The following is a 16,681-nucleotide window of genomic DNA, read 5'->3' as shown; positions in this document are numbered from 1 at the left end:
GTCAAAGGACATTCTCAGATCATGCCTAAGAGTGGGAGAAAGAGAGTCTCCCTCTTAGCAGGAGAAAAAAATAAACCCCAAAAAATCCAGCAAAGCTGCTGGGGGACTCACTAGGTTTGGGAAATTAGCCTTAACAGAGAATTCTCCCTAACAGATATATTTAGTTCCTGCTTGTAGCCTAGAAGAGCCTGGCTAGCTTGACACCAACTACCAGGAGCTACTTTTGACTCCCAAAGCCTACTGGTGTCAAATAATACACCCATGTCAATTTAACTGTACATTTGGGACCATTTACAAAAACATTAGGCCCCATCTTTACGAAATTTAAAGCATAAGGGGCCGTGAATAATGGGCAAAATCATATGTGTGCATCTTAGATATAAGTTAGAGTTGGAGAACACTATGTACTAGATCCTCATTCCCCTATGGTAGCTCATGGTCACAAGTTATTGCTAGATACTCAGAAGCTGCTTTTAGCTCCTGCTTATGCAATCTTAATTTCAACCCCTGCAAAGGTGTTATGCAGCAGCAGAAAAGGCAAAGTTAAGATACTTTAGTTACTTACTTAAAATACTTTAGTAGGATAACACAATGTATAAGGACCCTGCAAAGGATTTCCTAAAAGAGCACCACCTGTTCATCTTGGGCCTGAGGTATGGGTGGACACCCAAACAACTTGTAACGCACTCCAGTCACACTGGAGCGACTATTCGGCTTGAGGTAAGTTCTACCATGACCCTCAGAGTCCCTTAGGGTTGGTTGTTGAAAATGTAGCTGGATTCTTTCCTGTGCAGCAGCAAAGGACTCGGTCTCCAGATTCCTCGGTCCGGTGACGAAAGGAAGGACTCTGAATGAGCTATGTCAGCAGCAGTCATGAGAAAGGACCCTCAACAAGTATGTCTTCTGTCTCTCACATCAGCCTGCGGTTTTGGCTGATTTTTATCAGCTTCAACAATGAACGGTTACTGCCCAGCTGATCTTCCACCATTCTACAGTCCTGCACTCTGGTGAGGGGATTTGGATGAGTGGGATCATGCTTCAGGAGGTCCAATGGAAGCCCACCTAAGTTCTGGGAGGATTCGTTCAGGCAAAGATGTTGTACTGCAAATGGGTTGGAGGTCCCCTGGTATTTGCGGTTTGAAGCCCTGGAAGGTTACAGTACCTGGGGAGATAGTTCAATCTGCACTTTGTCTTGGGGCTGGTTGGTCCCACCAGCTAAGGGGAAGGAGTCATCTGCTTCTGAGCTCCTCTGTCGATAACAAACAGGCTCATGACGGCAGTGGTCACTTCAAGGTTACTGGAGGTGCCTGCAGGAGTCTCTGGTCGTCTTCAGCTTCGGATCTTCTGTTCCAGTGAAAGGGGCCCTTAGGGGTCCCTTACGTCTATGGAAACAAGGCGAGTCACCACACACGATAGATACGCCAGACACGAGGTTGTATTCCCAAAGCTAGGGGTTATTGCAAAGCAAATAGTCTCAGTTGGCCAACTCGGTCTCACACCCCGCGACTTGCATCTCTAGACCTCGAGGGACGCAAAAGAGTGAATTACGTACATCAGTTACATATATACAAAATGCATATCATACAATCAGCTATGACATGTTTAACACCCTCCTTTATTGGGTTTCTTTGAACTTGGTGTGATGATGGACACTTTCGACAATTATGACACGTTCAAATATCTATTCTAGTAACAATATGCAATTTCTAAGTGCGGAGGCATCTTCCAGTTGTTGAACAGAACACAGTGCTTCTGTTCTTGGAAGCGAGCAATATACGGGGGAAGAGTCGCATTCCAGACCTTGCCATCTATGAGGTGCTATTCGTGTCCTGGGAGCCGACACGCTCTAACAGGGCTCAGTAAAGGGGGGCCATAAGAAGAGCATAATTCAAGCCTTTAGCTGCTTTATTCTAAACATATTGTACCATATAACGAGACTGGCTGGCAGCTGCGAAATAATTAAATGCCCTGCAGCTCTGCTTCAAGGCTACATTCGGGAGGGAGCCGGGCATTCTTTCCTGGCGCTGCCTACGTTGTGTTTCAACGAACTCTTGTTATCCTCGCGGCCCTGCGGCCTTGTCCTTTCACGTGCAGGCAACAATGTTTTACAGTCGAGCAGTGTAAGCAGAAAATGTACTGCGAAGCAATAAGAACAGAAAGCAATGAGCAATGGTTAGAAAACAAAATGGCGATCCTTGTTACATCAAAATGGCCGTTCATTGGCAAACTCTGAAACCTATATGTCTGTCATATCGTGCATGAGACGGTTGGCCCACGGCCACCAAAATAAGTTTGCCGTCACATATGAGAGGTATCCATTTTTCTATATTGACACCAGTGGTCGACTTGCCTTTTGCCCCAGGGACCTCTACTTTTATTAGGATTTCCCATTCACTACTCTGCAAACTCTTCGTAGTTTATAGGAAGGGGCAGTTGGCTGCCCAATCATCACAGCAAGCCGGATTAGGGTGTGGACAAATATCCTGGAATGATGAGTGCAGGTTTTCTGCTGCTCAGTCAGCATCTTTGAAACAATAGTACCCGAACTGGCTGACCATAAAGGTAGCAAGGTTACTTTTGGTGCCTCTCGCAACACAATGAGGTTAGAGGGTTCTGATGGCCGCAATACAGTTTCATTCTATAGCTTTGGCAACAGTCAGACGAAAGGGGACATTCAGAATCCCAAAGGTGGGCATGGGCCATTAAATAAAACTTGGGTGACCCGTGCAACCTGTTGGCATCACTTAAGTCATAAGCCAGGTCCAGTGGTAGCAGTATCCTGGGCATAAAACGTACCAGACAACGCACGTGGATCACCAGATTCCAGGGGCTTAAATCCAAATGAAATAGGACCACCATCTTCATCAAAGATTCACTGAAACTGAGCGAGACACACATTTTGAGAAGACAGCATCCTCTTAAGACTCCTCAGCTCTGGTATGGGGAGAAGCCAGTCCCTCATGCTTAGGCAGCCATGTCAAAGGGCAGCACTAGGGCCAACTTCAGACCCGGGGGTTGAGCTCTTCAGCGCACAGTGTCAAGACCTTAATTGTCTTGTGAAGGCGCAGCAAACCTGGCCTCAACACTGGTATTGAGACAGAACAGACTGGGGCCTTAGAAAAGATCTCCAACATCCTCTGCTGACTGAAATGACTTATTTTTCTGGGTAAGAACAGGCAGTAGTGAATGGTACATTGCAGGTGCAAACTCCTCAGACATGTTCTCGGGGGTGACCATCTCAGAACAGGATGACCTATGCTTGGAGCTGAAAGGGATCCAAGAGCGGTGCATAATTCTTATTTATGATTTGTATCCATTTTGCCGTTCTCAGAGTGACAATTTAACCCCCCAACCCCGAAATCATCATCCTCCTCCTCCCTGAGTACCGCTGCATGTGTGTGGTTGTCTGGAGTGGGGCCACTCCTGATGTTTTAGCTTGAATAAATCTGTGACGGCCTTGGCCACCCTTTTCAATCCCCACTTTTGGACACGTATAAAGATAAAAACTTCATTGTTATGTGTCAATATCTGCCATCCCCAGGCACTACGCAGTGCAAGCGAGACGACGAAAAGGTCTTGCAGCCTTTCACACATGAGATTAGGGGAGACATGGCTTAAGTTGAAGAAAATAAAAACTGGGCATTCCGAAGTGGCATCAGAGTGCATGGAATAAAGGGAAGGAAACCTTGGCAAAGGAGGCTCTATATATTTACCTCAACAACACATCTGGTGTCCTGGGTGCCAGCAGAGCCACATCAAACCCCCTACTGGCTTATGAAATAGTATGATTCAGTCTCTGCCTAGGAAGATATTAAGTTGGACTCTGTATGAGGGATGCATCAACCTACTTCTATATCGCAGGTGAATACTCCAAAAACTATATTGTACAGTAGCAGAAAGGTAGTGTTGGTAATGTTATTTCTGATGGCTTAGTCTTCCACAGATTCCCCATCTTTGAAATGCCATCCAGGTGCACACACATTTCTCACAGCTACTAAGTGATAGAACACAGCCTTCAAACCATCAGTGGCATCTCTTGCAATGGAAATGATGTCCTAGGTACATATTTGGAGCTGCATCATCCAACCATACTTCCAACAATATTTCCCCAGTCGCATTCTCTGATGCTGACGAATGTTAAAAGTCACATCGTAAAGATGAGAAAGAATTTACTAGCAATTGATTTAGCGAGGTGCAGTGGACGGTGAATGAGCTATCTGCGTGGGGAATAATGTATTCCATCAGAAAAAACATAATCAAAGGTAAGTAACGTGTTAAAACGGATACATTTCTCCCACAGGTTTCCACACGTTTGAAAGACTCCCAATGCGGAGGGCAGACAGCGGTAAGTGTTTGAGGAAATCTGTTTTACACCATAAAGTTCTGGAACACAGAAAAACACAGAGTATCAGTGTTCTCGAAGTATATGAAGGGACGGACATTTTCGCTTGACAGATGTCCAAAGTAACAACTCTATGAAAAGCAGAAGATCATGCCAGACCCCTCACACTCGAGGAACATCCTTATTTCATAGCTCATAATAGTTGTACACATAAAACAATCCATCTTGAAAAAGTCTGTTTAGAGATAACTTTCCTTTTTGGCTCAGCTGGAGTAGCCCAGAGTAGGAGCTGGTAGCTCCATTAAATGGAGGCTGGTGCCAGAGTTGAGACGTTGGCACCAGTTCAAAATGCATCATACTCGAGATCAGCCCTTGGGTATGGAGAGAAGAGTGGGGCCATTACCTGCCCAGTCCTCAGTTGCTGCTAAGTAATGGTGTCAGGAGCCTGCTTAACTATGGTAGCATCACTGCCCAGAAAGCCTCATTCCTCAGGTGTAGGTAGGGAAGGTGGATTTGCTCCTAATCCTTACCAGTTGCAGAGATCATTCTTTCTCAGAACTGAACCTCTGGGGCATGGATCAGTGGCACAGCTTCGGAGAGGAAGATAGGGCATGCTTACTCTTCTTTTCTCCATTTCTTTCTCAGATATATAAGGGAGGGCTGGGTGCGGGTGTTTGGAAGAGTGGACTAATTCAGAATATGTTTGTCTCAGGTCTTTTGCTAAAGGCCAGGGTAAACCATGGCAACACATTCCTGCTCTGCCTTACGATGCACAGATAACATTCAATATTGTGGTCATCTCCAAACACCCCACACAGTTATGGTCCGGGACCGACAGCTGCCTACCACAGCCCTAAAACAAGCAGCACTTAAAGGTATTGGTGGGTGACATTAGGCAGAGAAAAACAAAAAGGCGACTGTTCCAAACAAAGTGTCTGCTACTGGGGGAAAAACAAGATCAGAGGGCTCACGTAGCTCTGTATGTGTACCAAAAATATAACTTCTGGTGCAAAAGGTGGCATTGATGCTGTGATTCCGTCTGTGTGGAGCTACGTGATGCCACCTATTTGCTGTGGAAACAGGTCAGTCACCACAGGGGAGGGGGGCGGGTTGTCTAGGCGTGAGATTTTGTTCCTCTGCGATTAAATGATGCAGTAACCAGCAACCAGCAATAATTCAGACTATTTAAAATTAAACTTACTGTTTACAATTTTTGGAATTTAGATGCCATTTTCCAGACTCTGAAGTAAATGTTTCGTCCATCATGCCTCCATCATCACTACTGTCATCCTACAAAAACATCATAATTGTGATCTAATATCAAATCCATTCAAAATTTGAAACAATTTGATAAAAATGCATAGCAAACTTTATATTCGAATTTTATCGGTGTCAGCGAAATGGGTTTTGAACAATAATGCAATACAATAACAATACACAAAGGACAAGGCATTATATATATTAATCATATTTACATGTGCTTCACAGGTCTGAAAGAAAAGTGGTAACATTAACCAATAGGGAGCCGCTGCAATGAGTATGGATGCACTGAGGTTGGGAGGTGACGTAAGGCCAAACAAATAGGGGCTCCAAATAATTATTGGTATAAGAAAAGTACTGTAAATAAAATCACGAGAATGCATTTAATCAAATAATGCAAAGTCAACTTTCATCATTGGGATCATGTTTTGGATTTCACTTCTGGTGAATGAATAACTTGATACTATCACAAAACAGAGGCTGGAGTGAACGGACATAGCAAGTTACAAATTAGAATTAGCTAGTGGCTGAGGGATGTAAAATCGCCAGGTCCAGAGAGGGATTTATACAACATTTAAAGCATTTCATGTTCATGAATTTCCACAGGTGTTGTGTAAAATAATCTGTGTACTTTTGATGGTTTTAACTTCTGTATAGTAATCCACAGGCCCACAGTTGAAAAGCTATCTAAATCTCTGTCTCACCCACCAAACATCCATCTTCTAACATGTCAAAGGATAGTCTCGACCAACGTTTTCTGAGTCGGCGGTAAGAACTGTCTTGCAGCCAAACTAACATGACTAACACATCAATGATCACCGTTTGAGCGTCACCAAAGTAAAAGCCTATATGGCCTGGTTCTATTGCCAGTTGTCCACCATTTATGTGTAGGGGCACCAAAACAAGAATTCACAGCTTTGCATAAAGTAAATATCTTTAAGAGGCACATAACTTGATAGCTTTCAAATATCATCTGCCTATAAGATACAGGCTTGTTTCTCCTTGCACTGAATTAATAAAACCACTGTGTTTTCGTTCAGCAAAGTAGATTCTTTAGTTTGCAGTTACACGCTTTCAGCAGACAAACATATATTGTAGGCATGCAAATTGGCTCAGGTACTAGGCCTTTGCTCCAGGAAAATGACTGTCTACAGGGCAGTGATAAAGATATATATAATTGATTACCGTCAGTTTGGATTGAAGGATTTTCTGAATCTGAACTCGGACCATGTGATCCTGGTCTGCAGGCAATATATAAATAAAATGTCATAGTCGGTCTGAGATTGTATATCTTGATGTCATTGTAATGATGGATGACTAAGGTCTTCACACGGCGCTTCATAAAAAACCGACTAACACTGGCCTACCCCTTCATGCAAACAGCTGTCACCCGGTATCATGAAAAAACTCCATTCCATATGGAGAATTTATTCGATATCGACGGAATTGCTCAAACATTGCCAGTTTGGTCATCACTGTGCATCGACAGCTTGGGATTTCCTGAAACAAGGGTATGATAGGAGAACTATTGAAATGGCCTATCCTCGAGCGCGTGGCATGTCCAGAGACAGACTGCTCTATGACATTAACTCTAAAAATATTGCCAAAGATGACCCCAGATTCATCATCTCTTTTGACACTGCTTCCAACAACATACGTAAAATCATCGAAAAACACTGGCGTGTCCTCACCTTAGACAACGATTTGAAACCTATTCTGGCCAAACGCCCGACTCTGACATACAAACGTGTACCGTCCCTTCGAGATAAACTTGTGTCCAGTTTTCTACTTCCTGCTGGCAAGAATCAGTCCTCTACCACTTGGCTCCCAGTCTCTCCATTGGGGTTTACCAAATGTATGAAGTGCAAAGCATGTGCCCATGCCATGGCACAGAAATCATTTGTTCATCCAGTCACGAAAACTCAGCAAAAGATCAAATTTGCTATTAATTGTGACACGACATTTGTCGTGTATGTGCTTTCATGCCCTTGCTCGAGATGGTATGTCGGTAGTACAACATGTAAACTGAAGCTTAGAATCTTGCAACATCTGAGAGCTATTAAGAACTCTGACCCCGGCATACCCAATGGCCAAGCATTTTAAATCAGAACATGGTAACAATTTGAAAATGTTAACTTTCTTTGCAGTGGCACATGTACCTCCACATCCTAGGGGAGGTGACCGTGTGTTAAAATTGAGACAGCTTGAAACCAGATTCATTCTGGATTTTGATACAAAGCATCCCAAAGGACATAATGTTGATGAGGAGATGTACACTTTCCTGGGCACTTGACGTTCTGATTTCTTTTTCGTTTACTTAATTATGTGCTCTTCATACATTCATGTGATTTTCCTCTTGCCACTTTGGCTCTGATTTCCCTTTCCTATAGCTTTTTTGTTCCTTCATTTGTATGTTCACTTTGGACTTTTTTCTTGTGTGTTTTGATGGGGGGTTCTTCCCAGTCTGGACTGATTAGTCTATATATATTTTTTCATCCTTTTCCTTAACTTTATTTAATTTATGATTTAGCCTTTTCTTGCATATTTGGGGAGCGGTACACATCATATTATGTTATGTTATCCTCACTTTGAGGCTTATATGCAGTTCTCCTTGTATCTGTGATTCTTGCTCATGCTTACACACCGGTTTCGCCAGCCTTTTTTTTGCAGTCTATTCATGTGGGGTCATTTGGGGCTTTCATCTGACAATACTGCTTGTCCTTGGACAATTTTGTTAATGGTATTGGACCATTGAACATGTTAGCTTGCTGCTTCCGCACTTGCACTTTAGTACAGCCTCATTATTTTGAGGCTGGACAGACACACTGTTGTCTGGCTGCTTTCTATGCACTTTAGTTGGGTAACTCCTCCACACTTGCACTTTTGGACATATACTGTTTTATTAGCCGTTTTTATTGACCACCCCGGCTGAAACTCTGGCTGGCTTTTCCGTGTTGCATGAATGGGAATAGTTTAATTGAGGATTAATAAGATGAGGTTTTATTATTATCTCTGCGGTTTTAATAATTATATTGTGGTTCATATCTTATTAATTATATGCTTGATTGGTTTTAATTTTGAATAATTGTGATTCTTAGACCATTGAATCATTAATATGGGGGAGTAGGTTGTTTCATATGTATGTATATTGTTATGGATGTAAATTTTGCTAATTCTGTGATCATTTTTGTTGGATTCATCAATTATATATACTTGTTTTGTATTTGATTTAACATATCTACTGAACATCTTTGCATTGAGCAGCTCCCCTCCCTCTGTCCTGTCAGGGGTGTGTTTTAGTGCTTATTTTCATCTGCACTATATTTCTCCATGTATTCTACTCCTCTCTATAATGGCCGCCTTCTTTTCCTCCTATACCCTTTACTTTGCAATGTCACAGACATAGTTGTAGGACTGCTTTTCCATTGTTTATATGTACCGGTTTATCCCTTCTCCCCTTACGTGATCAAGCGCTGAGTTAGCGCGAAACGCATTGTTTTGCAGGCTGCTTACCATGGCGTCCTGCTTTTTGTCTGTCTGCTTGTTGCTGTTTATGTGTTGTCAATCATTTTGTACAATGCAAATTTTATAAAAAAAACATTAAAGACATCTGTTTTCTAGGCAGTGTCTTTGTAAGTTTTGTCCGGTATTTTGGAGTGCGTTTTTCACGCCTGGCCCGCGGGAGTGCGGTTCACCTTCTCCTCTTGCCTTCTTGCCTTTTGAGATATATATATATATATATATGATACATTACTCACGGTAATCGTATTTCTGATGCTTGTATCTGCTTAGATTCACATGCTGTGCATAGGCCGACATCTAGTGGAAGCTGCAGAGTATTACAGTTTGTTTTTCGAAACTCGAAAATGGGCGTCGACACAGGGCGTGCCAGTAATACTATCCACTGTACCCAAGATCCCTCACGCGTCTAGGATACTCAGATTGTATTTTTTAGGACATGAGGAAGCATGAGGAGTAGCGTGAGTACAGATAATCCAAGCAGATAGACAGAAAAGGTAAGACTACAAGCAATCATGCGCCTTCTCTCGGAGGGGAGGAAGGGTGGGTCGCATGTGAATCTAAGTAGATACAAGCATCAGAAATCCGATTACGGTGAGTAATGTATCCCTTCTGAGGCTTGTGGAATCTGCTTAGATCACATGCTGTGCATAGATTAGCGAGCAGTACCAGAAGGAGGTGGGATGTGAGAAGGGTCATGAGCAAATAAGTGTCTTAGAACCGCTTGTCCCACTTGTGTATCTGCCTTGGAATGGGTGTCAATGCAGTAATGCTGAGTAAAAGTGTGAATAGAGCTCCAAGTAGCTGCTTTGCAAATGGTGTCGAGGGGAACATTTGCAATGAAAGCCAGAGTGGTCCCAATGCCTCTAGTAGAGTGGGCCCTTGGCGTAAAAGGCAGAGTCTTTTCAGAGAGAGAGTAACAGCTGGATACAGTTAATAATCCACTTCGAGATGGCGCCTTTAGAGACGCGATCCCCCTCTCTGCCTGTAGCTACGGAGACAAACAGTTGATCTGTTTTCCTTAGCGGTCTGGTTTTATTTACATAGTAGAGGACCGCCCTACGCACATCTAGGGTGTGTAGTTTCACCTCAGCCGAGCTTTGCGGGTTCTGGAAGAAAGCCGGAAGCTCGATGGACTGGTTTACATGGAAGTTTGATATAAATTTAGGCGAGAACCTAGGGTGTGTGCGTAAAACCAGTTTGTCTTTATGGATAGTAAAGAAGGGATCCTGCACTGACAGAGCCTGAATTTCACTGACCCTTCTTATAGAAGTAATGGCTACTAAGAAGGCCGTTTTATAAGTCAGGTGTTTGAGACTACTCTTATACATGGGTTCGAAAGGGGGGCCCATGAGCTTAGCTAGCACCACATTAAGGTCCCACCCTGGCAGTGGGTTTGAAATAGGAGGGTGAAGTCTCTTTACTCCTTCCATGAAGGCTTTAACTACTGGTACTTTCCACCACAACACTTTGCTATGGGAAGTGGTGTAAACCGAGAGGGCTGCCAGATGTACTTTCAGAGAGTTAAAAACCAATCCTGCATCTAGCAGGTGGAGCATGTATGTAACAATGTTGGAAGGAGTGCAATCAATGGGTTGATCTGTCTACTCTGGCACCAGATAACGAACCTCTTCCACTTGTCAAAGTAACAGTGCCTTGTGTTTGGTTTCCTAGATTCCTTTAGGATGTCCATACACCTCTGTGGCAAATTGAGATGTCCAAACTCTATGACCTCAGGAGCCATGCTGCCAGGTTCATTGAGTTGGGTTGCTGGTGCACTGTTTGACCTTGTTGCTGGGACAGTAGGTTGTACCAGGCTGGAAGTTTGATGGGCTCGCACACTGCCATCCTGCGTAGGTGTGGGAACCACGGTTGTCTCGCCCACATAGGAGCAACTAGGATGAGCGTCATCGATTCCTTGTTCATCTTGTACACCACTTTCCTGATGAGGAGTTAGTGGAAAAGCGTACGCAAACATCCCTGACCAGTTCATCCACAGGGCGTTCTCCTGGGAGTCTGGTTGAGGGAACCTGGATGCAAATCCTGGACATTGTTTGTTTTCGCTTGTGGCGAATAAGTCTATAGTGGGGAAACCCCACTGAGAGAAGAGATCTTCTACGACCTCTCTGTGAAGAACCCACTCGTGTTCCTCTGGGAGGGAGTCTCTGCTTAGAGCATCCGCTAGGGAATTGAGCTCCCCTGGAACATGTTGCGATGACAGGAAGATGTTCCGTCTGAGTGCCCATATCCAGATTTTCTGGGCAAGCTTGGACAGATTTTGCGAGTGAGTCCCTCCTTGCTTGTTCAGGTAGAACATGGCTGTAGTGCTGTCCGTCCGGATCTGCACTGACAAGTTTAGTAGATGGGGCTCGAACGCCTGAAGCGCTCTGAATACTGCCAGAAGCTCTAGCAGGTTGATGTGGTTCTTGGCCACTGAGTGAGACCAGAGACCCTGAGCTGTATGGTGGAGATGGTGAGCTCCCCACCCCGTCAGGCATGCATATGTAGTAACTACTGCCTGTACTTCGGGATCGTAAAAGGGTTTTCCCCTTGCGAGATTCTCTCTTGCCCACCAGTGTAGGCTTTGTACTAGTGTTGGCGAAACGACCACTAGATCGTCCCACTGACCACTTGCCTGAGACCACTGTTTCGCCAACCATTCCTGCATGGGACGCATGGCAGGCGCGCGTGGGGGACCAGGTAAATGCATGACGCCATCATGCCCAGTAACCGCATTGCCTTGCGTACCGTTATTTGTTGACCGGACTGATAATGCAGAATTTGCAGTAGTATATTCCGAATTCTTTCCTCCGAAGGAAAGGTCAACCCCTCCTGTGTATCTAGGATTGCTCCTAGGAATTGTTTTGAGCTGCTTGCCACCAGGCTTGACTTCTTCTCATTGATTGAGAAACCTAATTCGTGGAGGAGGTCGATAGTCCTCTGAAAGTTTGTCCTGCATATTCCTGGGGTTTCCCCCGTTATGAGCCAGTCGTCCTGATAAGGGTACACTGGGATTGCCTCCCTGCGTAGGTGTGCAGCTGCCACCGCCAGTACCTTGGTGAATACCCTTGGTGCTGAAGCTATCCCGAAGGGCAGTACCTTGAATTGGTAGTGGCGACTGTCCACCTTGAAGCGCAAGTACTTTCTGTGCGCCGGGAGCATGGAAATATGAAAATAAGCATCTTTCATATCCAAGGTTGCCATGTAATCCCCCTTTTTTAGGAGGGGGATTACTTCTTGTAGCGTGGTCATACGAAATTTTGGGGGCTTGACATACTTGTTGGCAGGCCGTAAGTCCAATACTGGGCGCATTGTCAAGTCTTTCTTTGGCACAAAGAAGTAAGTTGAATAGATACCCTTGTTTGCCCGGTGTCCCGGGACGAGTTCTATCGCGTACTTTTCTAGCAGAATGGCGATCTCCTCGAGGAGAATCTTCTGATGTTCTAAAGAGTGTACTTTTTGTCGTGGAGGATGGTTCCGGGGACGCTGCAGTAGCTCTATACAATATCCTGTGGATACTGTTGACAGCACCCATCTGTCTGAAGTGATCCCTTCCCAAGCCTGGGTGAAGTTGGAAATGCGTCCCCCTACTGGGGTTGCGTGAGAAGGGACCCTGAACTGAGAGTCACTGCTTTGGTGGAGGCGTGCCGCCTCCCTTGCTGGGGCTGCCTCTGCCTTTACCACAACCTCTTTTGTTACCCCTGCCGTAACCCTGGGTAGACTGCTGGTTGTTGTTCCACTGTGTACCCTGCCCCTGGGAATAGTTAGATCCTTTCTGTGAATTTTGGCCCCGTGGGCGACGAAAATTACTATTCCCTCTCTGGTTGGGGCAGTTTATTGGTTAGCTGGCCAAGGGATTTGAGTGTCTCATTCGTCCTTGGCATTTTTCAGTGCGTCTTCGACCGCCTTCCCAAACAACAGATCGGCTTCCACCGGTTTGTCCAACAATGATGCCTGAGTTTCTGTCTTAAAACCAGACTGCCGTAACCACGCATGTCTCTTGATAACAGTACCTTCTGCTATCAATCTGCCTGCGTTGTCCGCGGCGTCGAAGGTTGCTTCCATGTTTTGATTTGCTTCAGACCCCTAACTCACTTTTGACTGAACTGAGTTCTGTTATGCTCTACTTTTTCAGATAAAGGGTTCCTTGCATACATGAATGACTGGGTTTCCTGTCACAGTCCCCGTCCAGTCCCTTTTTATATATAACACACAAGGTTAGATTTTTCTCTTTCCCCCTTTTTTATCTTTCATACTTTTGTGACTTATTTGTTTTGTGATCCACATAAACACTTAATTATGTAATATATTATCTAAATAACTAATGTCTGCTTTTTTCCAAAATATATGAATAAGTATATATTTGTTGTTAGTTATTCTTCTGCACCCAGCAAATCTCATACATGTTAAATGTTCTAGGGATTGAATTACTGTACAAAATCGTGGGACCACTTGCTTTGTCGAGTCAGATAAGACATTTGGTTAATGTTTTCATTTGGATTTATACATCACTCTAAACTAAATATTGTGCATATTTTTTCCTAGAATCATTGTTTTTGCCCCTGATGAAGAGTGTCTGTTTCACTCGAAACGCGTTGGGCCTACCACAGCTCCACCACCAAGAATAAATAATGAAGATTGTTTCTTGTGACCTTAAACGATTGAATGTTGTCCTTTATTAAGAATTTGTTGTTTTCATACCAACACGACTTGTATTAAGACTTTATTACATAGAGTTACTTTACTACTCTTTCTATAAATGTTGGTCTGGTCATCCAGATACTAGATAGTGTGCAGGGGACGTAAGTTCCTATCTTGGGAACTTATTTTTGTCTTGTTATATATAGAGCAACCTAGGTGTCAAGGTTGCCTTTCTCTCCTCTGCACCTCTTACCTCTTTTTACTTAGTTTCCTAACAAACTTGAAACCAACCCCATCTTCTCAAATGTGTTACTCCTGTTACTAGGGTGTGCCTGTGGGTCCTACTCTCCTCTTTCCATGCTTTCAAAATGCAACCAGACATGGCTCTACCCTCTGCGGAAATCCGAGCTAATTCGCCCTTTAACGGTTCAGGAGCAGAGGCTATGAGGGCCGCCACTTCTTCCCACTGATGGCAGTTGTAGCTGGCCAACAGGGTGGTGGAGTTAGCAATCCTTGCTTGGTAGGCGGACGTTGAGGCTACCTTCCTGCCAAAACCGTAAAGTTTTTTGCTCTCCTTGTCGGGAGGAGCTTCTGACGAAGACAAGGGTGTTCCAGCCCTCTTCCGAGTGTTGGTAACAACTAGGGAGTCTGGCTTCAGATGTCCTCTTATATAGAGAGGGTCAGACTGGGCTTCCCTGAAAAGTTTTTCAACCCTGGGATTGACTGCTCTGGTGAGGTTTGGGTTCACCAGGGACGGATCTATTCTCCGCTGGATGGATTTAAGGATAGGGATGGTCTGGGCAACCGGCCTCCTTTCTCCCACCAGCTCTTCTGCGAAGTCCCTTTCCTCCTGTACATCGTGGGTGTCAATGTGAAAATGTTCTGCTGCGCGAGCGAAAACCTCATTTAGGAGGGGCTGGTTATCGACTGGGGAGTCGGTAACCGGGGCTTCGTTCTCTACCAGGGAATCTACTCTGTATGTTTCCGGGTCATCCTCTTCTTCATCCTGGTCCTCATCATCCCCATAGTATTCCGTCCCGGTTTGCTCTTCCAGCATCTCAAACTCTTGGTCTCCAGCAAGGAAAGGCTCTCCTTGATACCTAGAGTATGGTGTTGTGTAAGGTTGTACCTCGAAGGGTTCAGATCTCATCGGGGTTTCAAACCGGGCCTTCTTACTTAGGTGGTAGGATCAGTAGAGCCTGAGGGTGTGGCCCCTTGTGGATCATATGAGAGGAAATGTTCTGGATTTTTATCATAAAAATCAGCCAAGGAAGACATTCTTGACATGACTATGTCTTCACTGGACCATTTCTTGGAACTGGGGATGACTTTCTCAGGCAGTCTAGGGGATCTATCCTGAGTACCCTTGCTGGTTGTGGACTTATCAGCAGACCTGGATTTGTATGTCTGTTTAGGGGGGTAGGATTGTCTTACAGGTGTGGAAGAATGTGCATGTAGTTTCTTCTGCTGTTTTCCCCCCTCCCCGTGCGTAGAAAAATGTTTTCCCTGTCCCTTGGAGGCTCCGGAGATCGGGAGAGGTATCTCTGTCCTTCGAGCGTGGGGCCTCGCTGGTCTTAATTGCGGGCTCCGCCTCCTGGAGCGCGGCCTGGGGGTGGAAGTCGTCTTCGTCCTCCGACGATCGAACTTCCGTTAGCCTAGGGAGCGAGGCACTTTTGGCAAGAGTGGATGATTGCCTTGTGTCATGCGGCGATCTCGATCGAGAGCGCCCAGAGGACACCGAGTCGGACCGTTCTGTCCGTGCCTCTTTCCGAGAACTCGACGTCGTCGAGTCTCGGTTGGACTTAGTGTGTTTAGTGTGTGTAGGATGTGAAGCGCTTGCGTCGCCGGGGGTCTTCCCCATAGCCGCCCTGCCGGACGACCTTCCGAGGTCGGGGACCTGCGCTCGGCTGTCTTTCGACGCCGTAATGCCCTCGCTGTCCGAAAGTACGGCGTCGCTGCCATCGCTGAAGGCGCCCTCCGCTGCCATGGCCACCTGCCTGGCGTGGTGGGCCCAACGCTTCGTCGAACGGTCCGTAAGTGTCTTAGGTTTAAACCTACTACACGCTCTGCAGTTCGCTTCGGGGTGGTCCCTCGGCAAGCAGAGATTGCACGTGGCGTGTCCGTCGACCCAAGGGTATTTGCGGTTGCACTTGGGGCAGAATTGAAAAGGGGTACCCTCCATACGCACCTCGAGGCAGCGGGCTGCTAAGCGTAGGAAATATATAAGGTGTACCTATATACCAAGAGTGTAGAGTATGTACCACCCCCCACTCTCCCTACTTGCAGGGCCGAGGCCAGCGGCCTACAAGGCCCGGGCCAAGGCCACCGGCCTTCCGAGGCCCAAATCCGTCGTGCAGCAGGCGACGGTGGATTTCTTCTCCAGCCGGCGTCGAGTGTCGAAGTTCGACGTTGGGGTGGGGAAGGATGTCAATAAACAATTATACTGTTATAATTTTAGCAAAAGTATGGCTAAGGCCAGGGGATTCCGCAAGATGCTTCCGACCAGTATGGCGGAAAAAAACAAACCCACCGCCAGGGTGGGACCTTAATGTGGTGCTAGCTAAGCTCATGGACCCCCCTTTCGAACCCATGTATAAGAGTAGTCTCAAACACCTGACTTATAAAACGGCCTTCTTAGTAGCCATTACTTCTATAAGAAGGGTCAGTGAAATTCAGGCTCTGTCAGTGCAGGATCCCTTCTTTACTATCCATAAAGACAAACTGGTTTTACGCACACACCCTAGGTTCTCGCCTAAATTTATATCAAACTTCCATGTAAACCAGTCCATCGAGCTTCCGGCTTTCTTCCAGAACCCGCAAAGCTCGGCTGAGGTGAAACTGCTCACTCTAGATGTGCGTAGGGCGGTCCTCTACTATGTAAATAAAACCAGACTTTTTGTCTCCGTAGCTACAGGCAGA

The 16,681-nt window shown here is 45.4% G+C and overlaps 1 protein-coding gene across 4 annotated transcripts in view; it reads right to left on the bottom strand.

Annotated features, from left to right (window-relative positions):
• The window catches only part of SENP6 (SUMO specific peptidase 6), a 2,017,494-nt gene that overhangs the window by 229,948 nt on the left and 1,770,865 nt on the right, over nt 1-16,681 (bottom strand). For all 4 annotated transcript variants that reach the window (XM_069606272.1, XM_069606273.1, XM_069606275.1 and 1 more), the window contains one exon: nt 5,544-5,632. In XM_069606272.1, the coding sequence (XP_069462373.1) occupies nt 5,544-5,632 (89 nt within the window). The remainder of the gene's footprint in view (nt 1-5,543; nt 5,633-16,681) is intronic.

Source organism: Ambystoma mexicanum, chromosome 4p, assembly GCF_040938575.1.
Source record: "Ambystoma mexicanum isolate Mex_15411 chromosome 4p, UKY_AmexF1_1, whole genome shotgun sequence".
In the NCBI taxonomy this organism is placed as follows: Eukaryota; Metazoa; Chordata; class Amphibia; order Caudata; family Ambystomatidae; genus Ambystoma; species Ambystoma mexicanum.
This window is presented reverse-complemented; position numbering and strand designations above follow the sequence as displayed.